Here is a 20076-nt window from a genome sequence, read left to right as displayed (position 1 = left end):
TATACCCTGTCAATTTGAAAGAAAATGATAATAGAATATAGGTTTGTTTGTTTTTCATTTTATTTATTCATTTTTGATAACTAGAGGAGCTCAATTAAGTCAAGATAAAATTTATTTGGTGATATTTTCTTGAGTTTTAATTTTTTGTATCCTTTATTCCTTTTACAAATATGTTCAGCACTATGCTATTCTGAAAAAGCATGAATACTTTATTTTATATTCTCTGATGTGGTATAGGCTAGTAATGGAATTTTGCTGAACTGCTAGCTCCTTTGCGATGGATGCTAACACGCTCCCTTAAGTAATAATTAATGTCTTTATTCATCTAAAAATGTATCATTCAAAGCCAATACAATGAAAATCATCACTTGGGCATTGAAGGGCAGATCCTGTGTTTCAATTCTGTTATTTAAATCCATAAATATAATATATAATGTTCGAAGAGGATAAAACGTTGTTTTATGTTACCCATTATGTTCCCATGTTCCATTGCATCCAATCTTGGTAACACCACTGCTAGTAAACAAGATGAGTCTCAGTTATTTATAAATCAAAATGGAATACTATAATCAGAAGAATATTCATAGTGATCAAATATTAATTTAAACATATTTATAGTAGATATATATCACATTTATCCACATAATTTTTATAAGTAAAGACTAAACTAGCTGGTATTTTAAATGAACTTTGAAAGAGAGAATTTCTTCATAAAAATTCAAAATTTTTATAATGCAAGGCTTCTTCTCACCCCAAATTAGCACTTATAATAGGTAAGTACATGTACGTAGTCATTATTCAATGTTACATTTACTGTATCTCAAATTTCAATCCAATAACCTCAATAAGAGGTTCATTTCTGTTTAAATTAATAAAATACATCACAAGCAATTCAATTATTCACACTATACTTTTATTATGTTTTCATGAAGCTACTACTGTGCTATTTTTAACTCTACAAGGCAGAATCCATGCATTCAATCTGAAAAAACTTGGTAATATTTTAATTTTAGGAACAATATAGATGTTCTAACAGATTTGGAACCAATTTAATGGTGTTCAGCTCTTATATGCTGTACTATCTAAAATGACCTAGATTGGAAAGGAGAAAATTGGCTCTCTAATGGAAAATGACTCTTGATCTTTGTTCAAAGACTGAGAAATAACAGACAGTGGAAATTTACATGACATTATTTTTATGATAGCATTAATTCATTGCTCTCATAGCTCTGGAGAGAAATCTCAAGCCATATTCTTTGAGCTCTCCCTAATGTCCACTGCTAGATGAGATCCTGAAGCAAGGGTGATTTATGTGAAGAAAGATATGAGGAAGCCAAAATTTCTTCCTCACTCCACAACCCTTTGTCGCTAAGTAAATTACTATCTTTTCTTAACCATGGAACAAAGGACTATGTCTTATTTCACTGTGTACGTGGAATGTGACAGTCTCTTCCAAGGTCTTCTTAGCTCCATCAGATAGAATCATTTGTTAGAAGCTTATATAAGGACACTAAGTGAGGTATCAAAGACACAGTAAACAATAACTCTATGTATCTAGAAAACAGATTCCTTTTATAGAAAAGCCTTAGGTGGCTAAAGGAAATACTCAGGAAGGCCCAGGACTGGAAATGTGAACTCTTACTATGACAGGTAACCAACGACTTTAATCCGTCCACTCAGAAACACAACTGGCACACACAATGAATAGGACCTGGTGTCATTTACAGGCGCTTCAGTGAAAATGAAATAATAATATTGCTTAAAAAAATTAGTAAATATTACATTTTAGTGATGCGGAAACTTGAAGATGTAAATCACAGTATATTCTAATGTCTATCATCTAAATGAACTTGAAACCAAAATCATTTCATCTAATTTTGTTACTGTGAGCCAACATATCAAAATGAAGCTGCTCACCGTTGACAAATCCATAGCATATAAGAACTACAAAGGAGTTTCAAAATTACTGAGCCCATGGTTTTTCTATAACCTGATGTCAAATGGTGCACTGATTTATGATTAGTTCAGCTGTTGAAGAGACATTGATTTTAGTGACGTTAAGTTTGTCAAAAATGCAAAGAGAGGAAGAACTGGATTGTGTCCATCAGCATTTACGTCCTGCTTGAGTTCTCCTTGTGAAAGAACCTCAGGTTGTAGGTGGTTAGAATCAGGCAAAATGAAGATTCAAAGATGCAATTCCTACAATTTGAGGCCCTCAATGAATAGCCAAATATATGTAAAACATTCAAATGTAGAAAACTTTGCTGTGATGTGAGATATTTTAACACCAATCTTCTAACACAATAAATTATTTTAAATCCTAGTACTGGAAACTATGCAGCATAGATTGCTTCTAACTATAAGTAAAACTTCAGATTCGATTGACTAAGAATCCACAGGCAGGATTACAAAAAGAAATACTTTTACAATAAACACAGCTGGGCTGGAGAGAAAGGTAGGCAGGAAAGACATGTCACACAATACACTCACATGTCACACACATACACTCACATGTCACACACATACACTCACATGTCACACACATACACTCACATGTCACACACATACACTCACATGTCACACAATACACTCACATGTCACACACATACACTCACATGTCACACAATACACTCACATGTCACACACATACACTCACATGTCACACACATACACTCACATGTCACACAATACACTCACATGTCACACAATACACTCACATGTCACACAATACACTCACATGTCACACAATACACTCACATGTCACACACATACACTCACATGTCACACAATACACTCACATGTCACACACATACACTCACATGTCACACACATACACTCACATGTCACACACATACACTCACATGTCACACATACACTCACATGTCACACACATACACTCACATGTCACACACATACACTCACATGTCACACACACTCACATGTCACACACATACACTCACATGTCACACAATACACTCACATGTCACACAATACACTCACATGTCACACACAGTACACTCACATGTCACACAATACAGTCACATGTCACACAATACACTCACATGTCACACACATACACTCACATGTCACACAATACACTCACATGTCACACACATACACTCACATGTCACACACATACACTCACATGTCACACAATACACTTACTCACATGTCACACAATACACTTACTCACATGTCACACACATACATTCACTCACATGTCACACACATACACTCACATGTCACACAATACACTCACATGTCACACACATACACTCACATGTCACACACACTCACATGTCACACAATACACTCACATGTCACACATACACTCACATGTCACACAATACACTCACATGTCACACACATACACTCACATGTCACACACATACACTCACATGTCACACACATACACTCACATGTCACACAATACACTCACATGTCACACAATACAGTCACATGTCACACAATACACTCACATGTCACACACATACACTCACATGTCACACAATACACTCACATGTCACACACATACACTCACATGTCACACATACACTCACATGTCACACACATACACTCACATGTCACACACATACACTCACATGTCACACACACTCACATGTCACACACATACACTCACATGTCACACAATACACTCACATGTCACACAATACACTCACATGTCACACACATACACTCACATGTCACACACATACACTCACATGTCACACAATACACTCACATGTCACACACATACACTCACATGTCACACACATACACTCACATGTCACACAATACACTTACTCACATGTCACACAATACACTTACTCACATGTCACACACATACATTCACTCACATGTCACACACATACACTCACATGTCACACAATACACTCACATGTCACACACATACACTCACATGTCACACACACTCACATGTCACACAATACACTCACATGTCACACATACACTCACATGTCACACAATACACTCACATGTCACACACATACACTCACATGTCACACACATACACTCACATGTCACACACATACACTCACATGTCACACAATACACTCACATGTCACACAATACAGTCACATGTCACACAATACACTCACATGTCACACACATACACTCACATGTCACACAATACACTCACATGTCACACACATACACTCACATGTCACACACATACACTCACATGTCACACAATACACTCACATGTCACACACATACACTCACATGTCACACAATACACTCACATGTCACACACATACACTCACATGCCACACACATACACTCACATGTCACACAATACACTCACATGTCACACACATACACGCACATGTCACACACATACACTCACATGTCACACACATACACTCACATGTCACACAATACACTTACTCACATGTCACACACATACATTCACTCACATGTCACACACATACACTCACATGTCACACACATACACGCACATGTCACACACATACACTCACATGTCACACAATACACTCACATGTCACACAATACACTCACATGTCACACACAGTACACTCACATGTCACACAATACACTCACATGTCACACACATACACTCACATGTCACACAATACACTCACATGTCACACACATACACTCACATGCCACACTCATACACTCTTTTGCACACACACTTACACAATACACACACTAACATTCATACATTAACACATACACACATTCACTAACATACAGCCTCACACATATGTACATATTCACATACACACACAACACACACCCATATACACACATACACACTCACACACATACTCACAAACTCATTCACACATGCACACTCATATACACACATACATATAGACACACATAAACACAAACACAAATAATACACTTAAAAAATAAACTTAAATATACTAAATTACTTAGTATTATTGGTGATTAAGTAAAAATGATGCCTAAATGATAAATAAATATGTTGGTGCTAAAAATTTACATTTTGAATCACATATTTCTCTGCATTGCCTGAAGTAAACATATATAGAAATAGAAAATAGTACAATTAGAAAAATATTTATCAACTTTCAAATTTGCATAAATGGAATATTCATTGAATTTACATAACACAGAGTAGAAATATGCTCTTGTTGCACGAATAATAAAAGCCCAGAGACAGAAAGTGGTTCAACTTGAAAACCAAAAAGCAAAGTAGTCAAACCACTAGAGAAGTCTTAACTTTTACCAAGGCTGGGCGACCAAAAAAACTAAGTAGACTAAGCTTGTCTGTCCTCTCATTAAAGGTGTGAGCCACCACCACCTAGATGTGTTTCTGGATTGATCTTGTGTAGCCAGGGTGGCCTTGAAATCACAGAGATTCATCTGACTCTGTCTCCGAAATCCTGGGATTAAGGTATTTGTCACCATTGTCTGACCTCTAGTGGCTTTAGCTTTACCTCTGGTCTTCAGTCAAGAATTTTATATATGTCTGTACATACATAATACTATATATATTATTATTTTAATTGAACCTTTTGAGAGTGCAAATAATCATGACAATTTAAGCTAACAATGAGTAAACATGAAGTATAAAAAAAATCACGATGATTCCAGAGATCTAAACACAAGTAACAGCCATTGAACATTCTGGAAAATACCATTTTCCAGCTCTTGAGACAACCACAATTGCTTTTAACTTGTGACCAATGAACTAGCCCAAAGTTGCAAAAATCCAAGTTGCAGTACTTTGAAATCTAGGAGTGTAGTCACACTTGGCTGATTTTCTGAACCCTCTTCATTTCAGAAGTCTATCCACAGTGATTTCCTACCCACTTATTAAAAATTGAAAGACAACAGCTATAAACACTTAGAAATAACAGAAGTGCTCTTGGAGTGAAAAGACGAGGATGTTTTCAATGCTTGCCTGGAGTTTCTGACAATCATCTATATCTTAATCTCACCAATTTTTATTGGGACTTGCTTACAATAACCTGACTATGTGAGCAGTAATTGAAACATAGGTTTTGAAGTAACCAATTCATGCCTGCCACCTTGTCACCTAAGTTGATAAGAAGACAGTAGCTGAACATCTTTCACTGGATCGATTTCTCTCATGAAACAAACCCCATTTTAACTATCCTGGGTTCTTGAGATTTTAAATTAGTCTAAAATGTGAAAAATTCCATAAAAATTAAAATTTTGCTGGTATATGCAGAAATATGCAGACACAAATATATATGGAAGCAATTTCAATCTAATTCATGTCAGTTGATAATTTTATTTCTGTTTTGTTCCATTATTCCTATATGGTACATATTTTGATGTCTTAGAATCCTGACAACATTAAAATAATAAGAGGGCATATATTATATATTAAACATATATATGTATATGATATGTGCCTAGATAAGTAATATACACATATATGTATACAACATATTAGTATATATAAAACTATATTAGGAAATAAGTTATTTTGAATTGACTATCACTCTGTCATAACTTCTAAATATAGAAGAGACTCTTTTAAGACTTAGCAAAAGTTCTCTTACTATTGAAACCCTTTTTCATTTTATATTTTAGTGCATTGATCTAAAAAAATCAACGCAAGAAGAACTATTCATACCAACTAGAACAACCCATATCTCGAATTCTGCCAAGAGGAATAGAAAGTACTCCACCCATATCCTTTGTTCCCTTGCTCCTTACTCATAGTAACTCCTAACTATTTACGAAAACCAATTACTATGTGAAATAAGCAACCCATTTCATTGTACAAATTCTTTTATATTTTGCAACACTATTGGTTTCTAGATTTTTTTAAATCAATATGCTTTGCTAATAAAACAAGCATTTTAAGGAAACGAGAAGTTGACATGTCAATCTTATTTCTGAGTATTTTTTTCTCCCAAAGGAGGATAAGTGTGAGAGGTAGAAAGAACTCATGTGTGCGGTACAGCATATCAGGATATCAGGCCAGTCGCAGGATCCAGAAAGATTCAGTTTCAGCTTTGGTAGAATCAGAGCTGACTAATTGAAATAGATCCACTTGGGTAATATTAAGTTTGCCTTGTTTTCTCATTTGATCAGTTTTATTGTCCTGCTCCGTGAACAAATAAACATGCACGACACTGGATGGAATAGATCCCATTGTCTTCATCTTGTATATGGAGATCACATTGGAACACCATTTGGTAGTTATATTTCTTTCAATTTTTCCATTTCAAAACTTTGAAATTGGAAGTTGCATATTCTCCGTTTATAGGTAAACATGCATGCACATGTGTGGGAAAATGGGGAAGGGGGCGTGTGTGTGTGTGCAGTCAAAGGAAGATACCAGACATCAGTTGCTCTCTGCTTTTCTCTTTGAATAGGGTCTCTGCCCAGTGAATTCCAGGAATCCCTGGACTCCATCTTCCCTGGACTAGAATGACAGACACAAGCCACTGCACCTGGGCTTTTAGGCATCCACTAACGGTCCCAAAGTAAGTGAATTCTCATATTTATATGGTAGACACTTTACAGATTTATCCATCTCCCCATCCCTGGAAATTATATCTTTCATTGTAAATGAATATTCAAGCATTTGGAAACATTTATAATTTATACTCCATCCAAACAAAAAGAAAGTCAATTTTAGGGAGATATTTCAAAAGTGAAGACAGGATTGAGGAAGAGTTTGGGGAGAAGGTTGAACATGATCAAAGAGTATTGTATGAAACTATCAAATAACTAATAAAACTGCATATTCAGACAAGACAAATCTAATTAGATTATAGCAAAAGTTAATAGAGTAAAACCATCTAGACGGTGACATGATAATACTGTGGGAAATTGCACATTTGGCTGTTTAGTGGTACTTATTTACCTGGTTCAGAGTAATAATCCGATACACACTGAACAACATGTCCTAAAGATTGATTTCCTTAAAATTATATACTTCTCAGAACTGCCCATCACTCATCAGTTCTTTATAAAAAATGTCATTTCCACATAAAACTACTAGCACAACATGAGCAATACCCCACAAAATGCATGCCCTACATGGTTCAAAACAGTCTCATTTCTTTTGCCAGTTATTCCAGTCTATTTCTGAGTTCACAAACATTCCTACCTGATATTAGAAAACCAGACATTTGAAAGTAATGCTAGATCCATGCACTCACAGTTTGTGATCTGCAGGGTCCTCTTGACTTCTCCACTCCCTGATCCACCACAGCCGTCTTCGTCATCACAGTCCCCACTAGATTGTTCCAGCATGCCTCCACCACTGCCTGGCTGAGGCAACTCCCTCGTGCTGGGTTTGGGCGATCTACCCTGCAGCAACTGAATATAGACAACAACAGTACATGTCAAATCCACAGATGCACATTTCCTTAAACATTTTAGAAAGAAATTCCGAAACTAGGATGATTCTCTTATAGGATTTCACTAGCTCTGTGTAGATCCCTTTCCTAATCAAACCTTCATCATGTAACACATTTAAAATAATAACTGGAACATTGGAAAATGATGGGCAAAATCTGGTATCTGCAAAGAGCAACAGTAGTCCACTTACTAACTCTAATGTGAAGCTTTGGAGAATGCTTCGAAAAACAAGTCAGGCCTTGTGCTTTTAAGTGGTTTGACCCAATGACCCTGTATTTCTGAGTACGCAGAGTCTAACCATAGTTAATTGCACTGTTATACAATACAACCCTCACTGTGAAGCCTTGGCTGAGAATCATGTACCAGTTTTCAAACTGACACTCCACACATTCTCCAGATATGGAGTGCTAGCACCTCAGAAAAGAATTCACCAACAAGTTTAGCATTCTGGATAGACACATACATGTCAAGCCATCTAACATTCCAATGTAGAGGGCACAGGGCAGATTTGAAGTCCAATTTACATTTCTGCAAATTGTTGACTCTTTGACCTCCAGAGTTCTTAATTCTCATGAACTTCATTAGCTCTTAAGAGCAAAATAAATGCCATAGAAATTTTTTTCAGGCTAGACACAATTAATATTTTTAATAATACTGAAAATTTTGGAACTTCTTTGTAATGGGGTGATGATATAAATAGCAGAATATTTAACTTAAAGGTAATACTTATAAAAATAATCAGATATGGCATTTATGCTCTAAGGCAATTTGGTGACACATATGACTAAAATAAGAGAACAGGGCCCTGCTGTCCACTTAATGGGCATTTAAATTAAGTTTCTTTGCAAAAGGCTGAGGAGAGGAATTCAATGTGCAGATAATAGTCACACATTCATATGAATGACAGCATCTCATACTTAAGACTTCAAAGGAAATAACTTAAGAATGTTCATGACAAACATGATAACTGTAAGTATACTTAGATCAAACAACTGGACTTTGAGGTTCAGAAAGTTCACAATTAAAAAATATCAGGTCATAAATGCAGAAATACCACAACTTCTTTAAAATTTCTATTTTTCTAACCAAAAATCATGCAAGCAATAATAATTATTTAATTTGCCTTGCTTTTCAGCAGTTCTCAAAGACTATGCCACTAGAGTTAATTTTTAAGAAATTATTTCAAAGTCAAATGAATCAAAACTTCTTTAATGTGGTTAGCGTGCTGGTATGTATGCCGGTTACTGGAGATGGGGGTGGGACAGGGATTATTGCTATGGAGAAATACATGTACAGAACGTTAAAAACTCAAACCTGAAGAAATAGAGTCAGGAGAAATGGTTCTACCTTATAGTCTTTATTGCTGTAGGAATTTCTACATCCAGTCGCCTTTAAGTTACCCTCGCACTTCGGCATGGCCTCTTATACTATATAGTCCAATGTAAAGCCCCTTCCCTCTCTCTTCCGGCTACGGGATTTGGTTGCTGTTACCTGCTCGAGCAGAGGATTGTGATCTGTGAGTCTACCCCTAAATAAATAACCCTTTATTATACTCAATTCTGAGCTAGGGTGGGTTTTTTTTAGCATCCGTCTTCACTTTATCATCTGTTATTCAAGTATTCTACTGATCATGGAGCTAGCATAAAGTGCTTGGACTATGAAGTTCAACATATTGAGAAATGAATCTTGACTCTCACATACATTCACTATGAAAAATAGCTAAAGGTGAATTCCTTGAATAACTGATTCAGCTTTCTCACACCTAAAACAACCATTCTGTGTGCTATTGTCGTATTGAGATAAAACACAAAAAGTATAGTAATTTGAAATAAATGTGCCAAAACATTAAATACTAATACAATTAATTACTAATATTTACTTTATTACATATTCTAATAAAGTGTTATTTAAACCTCTAGTGTTATGTAGCGGCGTAAATGAATGCAGACAGATTGTAATAATATATACAGCTTTAATGGGGAAATAGACTTACGGAACCATAGGTTCCCGCAAAGAACAGGAAAGCAGAAGGGGCAGCTGGGAGCACACCCGCAATCTTTATAAGTAAAAAATATCCTCGGGGGACCCCGCCCCCTGCTAACAAGGTGATTGGCTGGGTCTTCCCTACAGTGTTAGCTTAAAGAATTATCTGATAGGTAATCTAATTATGAGTAAGCCTTGAGTAACAACTATAGCAAAAGCCACACTCTGTGGTTTCTTGCCTTCTTTTTTGATCCTTGCATTCTTTACCAACATTTTCCCATATCAACTCTATTTTCTAAGGATTCTTCTGGTATTTTATTGGGATTCAGTCCAGAGCACAAACAAAATCTCATGAACAGCAATACATAAATCACCATGATCCAAGCCCAAGAATTTGATCTCAAAATTCAAGTAGAATGATAGTCACTGTAAAACAGTACTATTTTAAGAAACTTTTTCATTTAAAGTGACTAAACATGTGGTCAGAGAATTATTCATTTATTTATAGTTGTCACCACTCTAGATGAAGTTGGAACTGGGAGAATGGAGCCAATAAACGAGGCAAACTAAAGTCTCGTGAGATAGCTAACTTTATTCAGAACAATTTATACTCTGAGGGTTTAGAGAAATCAATCACATGAGTAAAGTTCTCATGAGTTCAAGCTGTATGCAATCACAAGGTCAAGCCTCACGTGTTGCTGACTGAAGTTGCTGTCCTACCCAGTTCCCCAGCCATTCGGTCTCAAGGAAATACACAAAGGTCTACATTAATTATAAACTGATTTGGCCTATTAGCTTAGGCTTCTTATTAATTCTTTCTTACATCTTACATTAGCCCTTCATTCTTGTCTGTGTTAGCCACATCTTGCTTGCTCTGTGTCTGGGTGACAACTACAGACTAAACCTTTCCTCTTCCCAGAATTCTCATTGCCCCACGTATACTTCCTGCCTGGCTGCTGGCCAATCAGCATTTACTTAAAATACAAGTGACAGGGTACAGATCATTGTCCCACATCAATGAGGCAAGAAAAGCTTTCCAGAAAGGCATATAAACATTTAATCGAATAACAGCAGCAATCAACAATGAGTAATATGAAGTAAGTTCACACATATCCACTACACTGGGAGGAACAAGAAAATAAATCCCAAGGACAATTCCATGTTTTAAAGAAATTGAGATCACAAAACTTGTTTGTTTTCTTAGAGTTTTCTCACAAGTACTCAGAGTTCCTCTCACATGACGCCGTTACTTGTCTATGATCAAGAATAGTGAATGTTCAAAATAGTATGGGTCATTTATAAGATCACCTGTGATGTTTCTGATATTTGTTTTTCACTTTAGCTTCTAGGAAGTATCTAAAACAATGAACTCAAAATTGTAAGAAACAGCATTATATACAGCCATAATTTCTTTCAAATAATCTGTGCTGAGCAGAATTGGAAAACAGATTTCAGGACTTTGCACTTTATTTCCTGGAACTGGGAAGCTGGTATCATTTTCAAACGTGATATGCTACATTTTCAGGACTTATGCGCATGTACTAACTCATTTATTAGTTAATTTGGGGTTTATGGAAAGCAGGATTGTCTGTGTGAGAATAATAGAATCAAATCAGTGTTTTAAAAGACAGATGGGTTTTTGGCCATTACCAGAGACAGAAATTAGAATCAGAGGTGCTTGGGAAGTATGACGCAGGGAACCCTGGTATATTTTGATCAAGGCCATTAAGGGACACATGGAAAAGAAGTGACTATGTGAGGCAGCTAGAAACTAAGAACAGAGTGGTTTCTGGAGTTGGGACACTGGTCTTATAATCCTCCCTGTACAGTCTAGATTCTCAAAAACGGCTCATTCCTCAAAATCTCTAAACAGAGTCAAATGTAGCCAGCCTTTTGATTTCAGCCACATGACAGCATGAGCTCAGGTCTGATGATGGAATACTGCTAACTGCATGGTCATTTGTTGTGTACCAAGAGAAATTTAATGGATTCACATATTTAATACATACTCACACTTGGACAACAGTTTTTGGAAAAATTAAAAAAAAATATTTTTGAATTCTCTAACACATTCTTTAGAAAAAGATCCACATACTGGAAATATGGTGCCCTTAGATATAGCCTCTCATATTTCAACCATGTATAGGTTTTGACTTTCTCTGTTTCCTTGTGGTCTTTCTATTTTCCATGTCTTCATGTAGAAGTCAAAACTGCTATTTCTATGGTGGTGATCGAAACAAATCCAGGATCTCACTGGGTGGACAATCCCAGATCTGCAAACACCCCTCCTGATAGGATTGGTGTATCCCTTTCCTAAGTGTGGAGGATCTATCTTGTTTAATTCATTTTCTTATTTTTACTCTTACATGCCAATGCATATCCACTTCTATTCATGTGATAGAATGTGATTATCAACCTGTCTGGATTGAGAAAAACATAAGATATTAGTAAAGCACACACCACTCTGACCTAATGAGTGTTTTAACCCACAGATGGGTTCAGAATCTAAAGACACTAATACAAGGGCTATAACTGTTAGATGTTGGGTCCCAATTGGAAGAAGGGGGTTGTTTAAACCTACTGATAGGTTCAGAATCTGAAGAGACTATTCCAAGAACTAGAAGTTAGATGGCAGGACCCAAGTAGAAGAAAGAGGTCACTGAGAATGTGACTTTGGTAGCTATTTTATCCTAAATCCTTCCTATTGACTTTCTATGTTACTTTCCCTCCTCCATAATGTGATGTTCTCACCTGTATTTTCCTTCCATAATGGAAGCCTCAAAAAATTATGATCCAAGCCGGGCGGTGGTGGCACACACCTTTTTTTCACCTCATAACAGTGTATCTTGTTTTCAAGTTCAATATCTCCTTTTAATCCCTCATATATTTCTTTTTCTTTAAAAATAATAACAACAACAACCACCACCACTGTGCCATTAATTAACATTGAATTCACATTCTTTTCTTTAAGTCATAGAATCTGATGAGTGGCATATTTCTCAGAAATGATCCAAGATTTAACTTTCTATATTCTCCTCACCATGCTGAAATATTAGGGGATAATTATAAGTAATTAATGATAATAATATTTTAATTAATTAATTAAGTATTCTTTGGGAATACTTCATTGTGTATGTATATCCTGTCATTATTGCCCTCTGTATCAAATTAGTTTTAGTAAATTTGTTTCTGCAACCTTCAATGGTCATGAAGTTCAAGAATAACTGGATCTACTCTTGCTGGTGGCAAAATTGGTTCACTTATCCAGCTTATGACATTAATTGAATGTATGTTATGTAAGAAGTATTCAGAAAGATATATCATCTACAATAAAAATGCAAGCACTGTTCTTAAAATGTGCATACATATGCTTTAATTCCAAGAAAGCATTTATAGCTATGTTATAAGATGAAATTAAAATTAGAAGAGTCCAAGGTTTAATGTTATGACTTTGCTAAATTATTATCTCTGTATTTTAAAAAAGGAATAAATTTAAATAATCTTAGTCCCTAAATATTTCTAAAAATTTGTTTAAAATAAGCATTTGAAGCTGGATGTCTTTTAAATGTTTATGTTCTTGATATTTGCTACTGCGAGAGAGGTGTTCCCATTGCAGTTTTGAAATACGTCTACACCATTTTTATTTTCACTAAAGTCTCCAATGTTGAAATAGTTTCAAAATTTGATTCAGTTTATTTTCTTTGTTTGTTTGTTGTTTCTAGAGAAGAAAACAAAGTCTGCTTTTGCATTTGGGATCTTCAGAGCAAAAACAGCATCTTTGGTTTTTCTCAGAGGGCCCATTCTCCCCATTTATGTGTTTCCAATCCCTGAAGGACAGTGTGTCTTTTCCTCTCCTTGTCTCCATTGGATCACCCTCATGGATAGGCAGCATTTCACATCCTCTTCTTCAACCAACATTTGGATATCAGCCTACCTTCTCTCAAGGGCAGACTTTCTTCTTTATGTTAATAAACCACATGTGGATTTGACGAAATATAGACAAAATGAATCTTTAGGATAAAAATAGTGCTTATTTCTGTGTGACACATGAAAGTCAGCCATGAGGACATATGCTCACCAAAATAAATCTCACCATTTTGTTCACACACAATCACACATTCCATGCACTAAGGTAGGCATGATATATGGATGTTTTTAAACATAAAATCACAATTAAATTTACCATTACCATTGTGGCCATTCTCTTTTTGTCTCTGTAAAATATGACAAAAAATTTTACCTTCTAGAGTGAGCATTATTTGGCTTATTGCTGTAAACACTCAGGGCCTTGTAAATGTCAGTGGTGGGTATTTTGCTTTATCATGGATCTCATTGTAAAAGTTTGACTTGATCCTGCTTCACCAATCCTCTTTGGAAGACGGAAAGCTTGTGAGGGCAAACCCAGCATTTACAACACTGGCTGCCTTAGCTTTGCCACTACAGCCTGCCTAAAGCTAAAATGATTATGTTTTAAGATTTTAACTTATTCCCCATTAGGGATGGAAGAAATTCAATCAATACATACATATTTATAGAACAATTAGAACAGAAGAAAGGACATGGTTTTAAGCGCCAGCCACACATTAATTGTGTGCCTTAGGCAAATCACTTAAGCCTATTAAAACTCATTTTACTCTGATGAACAAAAATGCTTGAGAAGGCACTTTATCCACTTGAAAGACCCGTACTCTTCACAGTGTCCGTGCATGACCATGCATCCATAAAATTGGGAAGAAAACAGAGGAAGGACAAAGCGGGGGAAATTTGTTCTTCCTTTCCCAGTGGGAAAACAACAGAGAAAAGACAAATTGGGGGGGGGGGGTAGTGTTCTTCCTTTTCCAGTGGGAAGACAACAGAGGAAGGACAAAGTGGGGGCAAAGTGTTCTTCCTTTCCCAGAGGCATGCAACTTGTGCAGGCCAGTGATTAGCTGCAAATTGTTAGTTTTGATGACTGATGCTGTCTGCTTGTGTTTAATTGGTTTAGGAAGCTCATTAAGGAGGCTTCTTACAGGATGTTTTGGTGGGGAGAATATCTGATGAGTCCAAAGCAAACACACTTCTTTCGGCTGCTGAATTCATCTCTCAATAGACCAAGTTTTCATTTCACTGTCTGGCAACATCCCACCTTTGCAAGAGAGTGTCAAACACTTGCAGGGAAATCTACCTTTGTCTGACTCATATGTATAATATGTGTGCCATAAAAGAGAAACATCAATCAGACTCAAAATCAACCCCAAACCTAAGAGCACAACAATGTGGTTTAATGCAGTATTCATAACGGAGCATTTCTAGCTAGTCACCTCTACTTTCATCATCATTTCCATAGCTGTATAATGAGCAAGTAAGTATTAAGGTAGTATTAATCCCCATATATTATGTCATTCATCCTGGAAAACATGAACACAAGAAAATATGCAGTTTTATATTAACTATAAAATTGTTCAGACAAACATTAAAATGTTAATAGAAAAAGATAAAATCTTTTCAAGATTAATAAGTTTTAAATGATACGTTTTGCATACTAGCTGAAAATTTTATGTATATGTGCACATAAGTATGAAAAAAATACTTGTATGTGCATACATATGTAGGCATGTGTATATGAAGAGAAGTTTGTTTGATACCAAAACAAATATAATTCTGTTTTAAAGATATTGGCATTTTCCCTTTCATGTAGAAAACAATGGAAGCGCATAACATTTTAAAATTGGAACTCTGATCTAAAATCCCATGATTGATTCCTTTTTACCTCTATAAGACTGTTGCAAATGAGATGTAGAAGTCTCTTTACAGAACCTGCTCGTTTATTTTGTTTGTGATACGGTTTTCCATTCTCTAAACGTCCAACCTTACTCCCGCCTCTACAGACCCAATGCTATTTCACTTTCTATGTCCTTATTAATATTATTAAAATCATTTTACAAATCCATTAACCAAGTGTGCTACTCCTGCTCTTTCATATTGAGAAAACATTTACCCATAAATCCAAACACGACAACTCCCCAGCTCTGTATTTTCAAGAGCAGTTAAACCTTTATAGACCTAAAAACCTAAAAAGCCAAACACATTTTACAGTGTGTCATGTTATGTTAGGCTGAGCAGACACAGAAGTCATTTCTTCAGGGTTTCTTGTCAGTGTTTGCTTTAAGTTGGAGCTCTCTGATCTCTGAGTCTGTTACGCCAGTAATATGAAAGGTCACCGCTCTGTTGGCATTTGGCTTATGCAATCCAGGCTGGCAATTTATAAAAGTCTTGAGATTTTTTGTAAAAAGAATGCTGATGTTAATAAAGGTTTACTAAATTGGCTCTCTGAAGCGATAATGCTGCACGTAAGTCATTTAATCTTATTCCCACACAAAAGCTCTGCTTTCCACCACTACATTTGATCTTCATCTCTAACTCAAAAAAGGGGCTCTCCCATTTGTGCCATAATGGCTTGAACAAGTGAATTATGAATCTGTGTCCTAATCTATACCCTAGGTATCTCAGGAATGAAGTAGAAATGGAAGAAAAAACAATTTTATACAGAACTTAGAAGAAAAACAAAATAGTGGCAACCAAAGAGGAATATTCAGGCCAAAATTTAATTGGTATACAAATGGTTCTTGAAAAACCAGAAGTCAGTGACAGCCACAAAGAGCAATCTGTGGGTAAGCAGTGATGTTTTATTACAGCAACACAAGGGAAGAGGCAGTGAAAGAGAAACTGGAAATTTTAAGCAAGACGAATATCTGTAAAATGATTCGTGGAGCAAGTAAGTGGTTAAGACAAATTCTTGAAAAAACAAACATCTTAGTCCTCAGAAGATAGGACTTTCCCTATTGTTTGCTTGAGGGAGACTTCGTTTCTTCAGTCTCGCGTTCAAGCTAATTTACTAATTTCCTAAATCATTATTGCATGATCATTGACATAAAGACAATGGATAATATCATGCATGCATGCATGCATGCATGACCTTAGCAATATGCTTGGACAGAAGTGATTACATGGAAGAACTTATAGTTGATACAGGCTAAGATACAATTAAAATTAAATAGCTTTTGAAGAAAGAATAATGAGATATTGAGCAGTTTCATTATTTTGCCTCTCTTAGGTGCTGATTAAATGTGTATTGTTCATGGTTTGGGTTATCATTCGGGAGTCATTTCTATTTACTATGCTAAAAGCCTTAATCTCTCCAACTATATCTTTGTAAGCATGCAGAATTTTAAAGAGCTCATGGGCTGAGGTAAGACTGTGCTGTTTTGAATGTGCAGGAATGTGCCTCCTTCCCACTTTGAATTTTGACTTGAGCTTGGCTTTCTCTTCAGAAACTCATTCTGTTTGTCAAAAGTATAATGGCAAGTACTTATTAATAATTTACTTGCTGAGAAAAAAGGCTAAACTATTTGCCCAGTCATTGCACATCATGTTCCTGATAATAAAGGAATCTAACTTAATTTCTCAAACCATGGAGAAAACATAACTGAGCAAATATGTTCTAAAACACCAAGTCATTTGGCAAATTGAGTTTCTATTAAACAAAACCTTTCCAGTGAAGCAGAGGCCATATCAATAACAATGCTCTCATTTTCTAGTTAATGATTATAGACAGCACTAATTTAAAAAATATATGTTTATTTTTTGTAGATAAGTGTTTTGTCTGTGTATGTCTTGCAGCAAATGAATGTCAGGTGCCTACAGCGGGATTCACAGCCCCTGTGCCTGGAGTTACGGGTGGTTGTTAGCCATAATATGGGTAGAGGAAATTGAACTGTGATCCTCTGGAAGTCAATCATCTTAAAATCTAAACTACTATTCCAGTGCCTATAGTAATAATTTCTATGTCCATTGCTATGGTAATTAATGACTTTGGCTGCGTTATTATGGGGACAACTCAATATACTAGCAATACACACTTGCACCAACAAAAACATCCTGTCCTTTTTTACACAGAATCTAGGTATCATCATTCTCCTTCATTAACTTGGGGTTTGCCACTTGCCATTTCTTTTTATTAAGACAAAGTTCTACTGTATTTTTAGTGGGACTATGAGATTTATGTCACTCAGCTCTAGGTTTTGCAATTGTTGTCTTTCATCTCCATCATATTGCCTTCATCATATGATATAAAATAAACAGAATTAATTAAAAAGAATGACTGAATAAAGGCAGGAGGAAGGAAGATTTTAATCATGATATATTGTCATGCAAGTCGTTCCTGTTTAGAAATATTAATTAATCAAATTTCCATTGTCTTCTTGAAAGAATCATGAAGTATGGAAAACTCCTTTAAAAATCTGATTTTGGCAGCTATACCACATTTGCTTTACTGAGCAGCTGTGCAGGAGACATTCTCGGGTGTTCAAGCATAATGACAAACTCCCCTAAAGTTTCAGCACAATAAAGCTTCACTGTAAAGGGATCTCAGGCTGACCCACTTAGGATGACACCCTCAAGTCCTCCAGATGGTAACAGACCTTATGACTTCACAAATGTTGTTCTAACGTCGACCTTTACCATGAGATACCCTTACTGTACCTTTCTTTAGCCAGCCTGTAAAACTGTGAACAGTCATACATGAACTGAAGGGAAGTGTTCCAGAAATAATGTGAAAAAATGGACAAAATCTGAATCTTTAGTTGTCTTGTAGAGAGGCTATATGGGTATATTTTAAGATTTTTAAAATAAATTCTGTCACTTACTACTTAATTTTGTACACTTAAACAATTTAATCTTACTATAGCTACATACTCACTCCAAAAGGTGAAACAAAATTTTCAGGTGTCATGTATAGCTTTATATTAAAAATACTGTTATTTTAACTTTCTCTTTACCATCCTTCCCCTCTCTAAAGTAACACACACATATACACACATATATACATGTGTTCTATATATTATACATGTAATTATAATGGTATGTTATATGTAATATACATAATGTTAATATGGCTTGAGACACACATGCATAAATATTGTTTATTTATATATTATTATTTATAACAATATGCAAATACATTGTTTTATATATGTGTGTTTGTTTATTTATATCTCAGGCCACAGTAACATTTTTCAGGAAAAGAATATTCTATCTTTAGACTTACTTTAGGCCTCTGTAAGACTCATGGGAATTCTCTTTTTCTCATTGCTAGATATAGGGTTTTTTCCCTGCAGCACACACACCCTGCCCAGTGGAAGTGTATGTTTGTTACAGATTAAATTGTGTCTATTTAAAACAGATATTGAAACCCTAGATCATGATATTTTAAAATATGATAGCATTTAGAATAGGACCCTTTTAAAGGTAGCAAAGTTAAAATGGAAGTACTGGGTTGAGTCCTTATCTGGGAGCATTAGGTTCTTACAAATGGTGCTCGGAAAATGCTGGCTACTTGTGCAAGGGTTGGCTCTGCAGAAGACCTCATACATCCTTGTTTTGTGATAAGCCTCTTTCTGATCTATTAATGAAACAAATTATGGTTTTGGCTTCCTGTTGGTTTAAAATTGTTCAGTGTGAGAATCTGGATATAAATACTGTTGCTGTGAGAATCTTGCTAGAATAGATGTCTGTGGGTGTATCTATTTCCTGAAAACACTCTATACGAATAGTAACAGTCATTGCTTACATTTTGGAGGGGCTAAGCAGATAATTCACCATGCTTGAAAATCTCTGTCTCTCTTTCTCCCCTCCTCTCCCTATGTGTGCGTGTGCATGCATATATAATGTGTTCATCATAGAAACAGCTTCTAT

General features: G+C 35.7%; 1 protein-coding gene across 5 annotated transcripts in view; it reads right to left on the bottom strand.

The window, feature by feature from the left end:
• Positions 1–20076, bottom strand: part of Gpc5 (glypican 5) — a 1110053-nt gene that overhangs the window by 563768 nt on the left and 526209 nt on the right. For all 5 annotated transcript variants that reach the window (XR_012907933.1, XM_075949575.1, XM_075949572.1 and 2 more), the window contains exon 7: positions 8160–8319. Coding sequence is in view for 4 of the 5 variants with exons in the window: in XM_075949575.1 (XP_075805690.1) it covers positions 8160–8319 (160 nt within the window). In the remaining variant the exon portion in view is untranslated. The remainder of the gene's footprint in view (positions 1–8159; positions 8320–20076) is intronic.

This window comes from Microtus pennsylvanicus, chromosome 15 (assembly GCF_037038515.1).
Source record: "Microtus pennsylvanicus isolate mMicPen1 chromosome 15, mMicPen1.hap1, whole genome shotgun sequence".
Taxonomy (NCBI): Eukaryota; Metazoa; Chordata; class Mammalia; order Rodentia; family Cricetidae; genus Microtus; species Microtus pennsylvanicus.
This window is presented reverse-complemented; position numbering and strand designations above follow the sequence as displayed.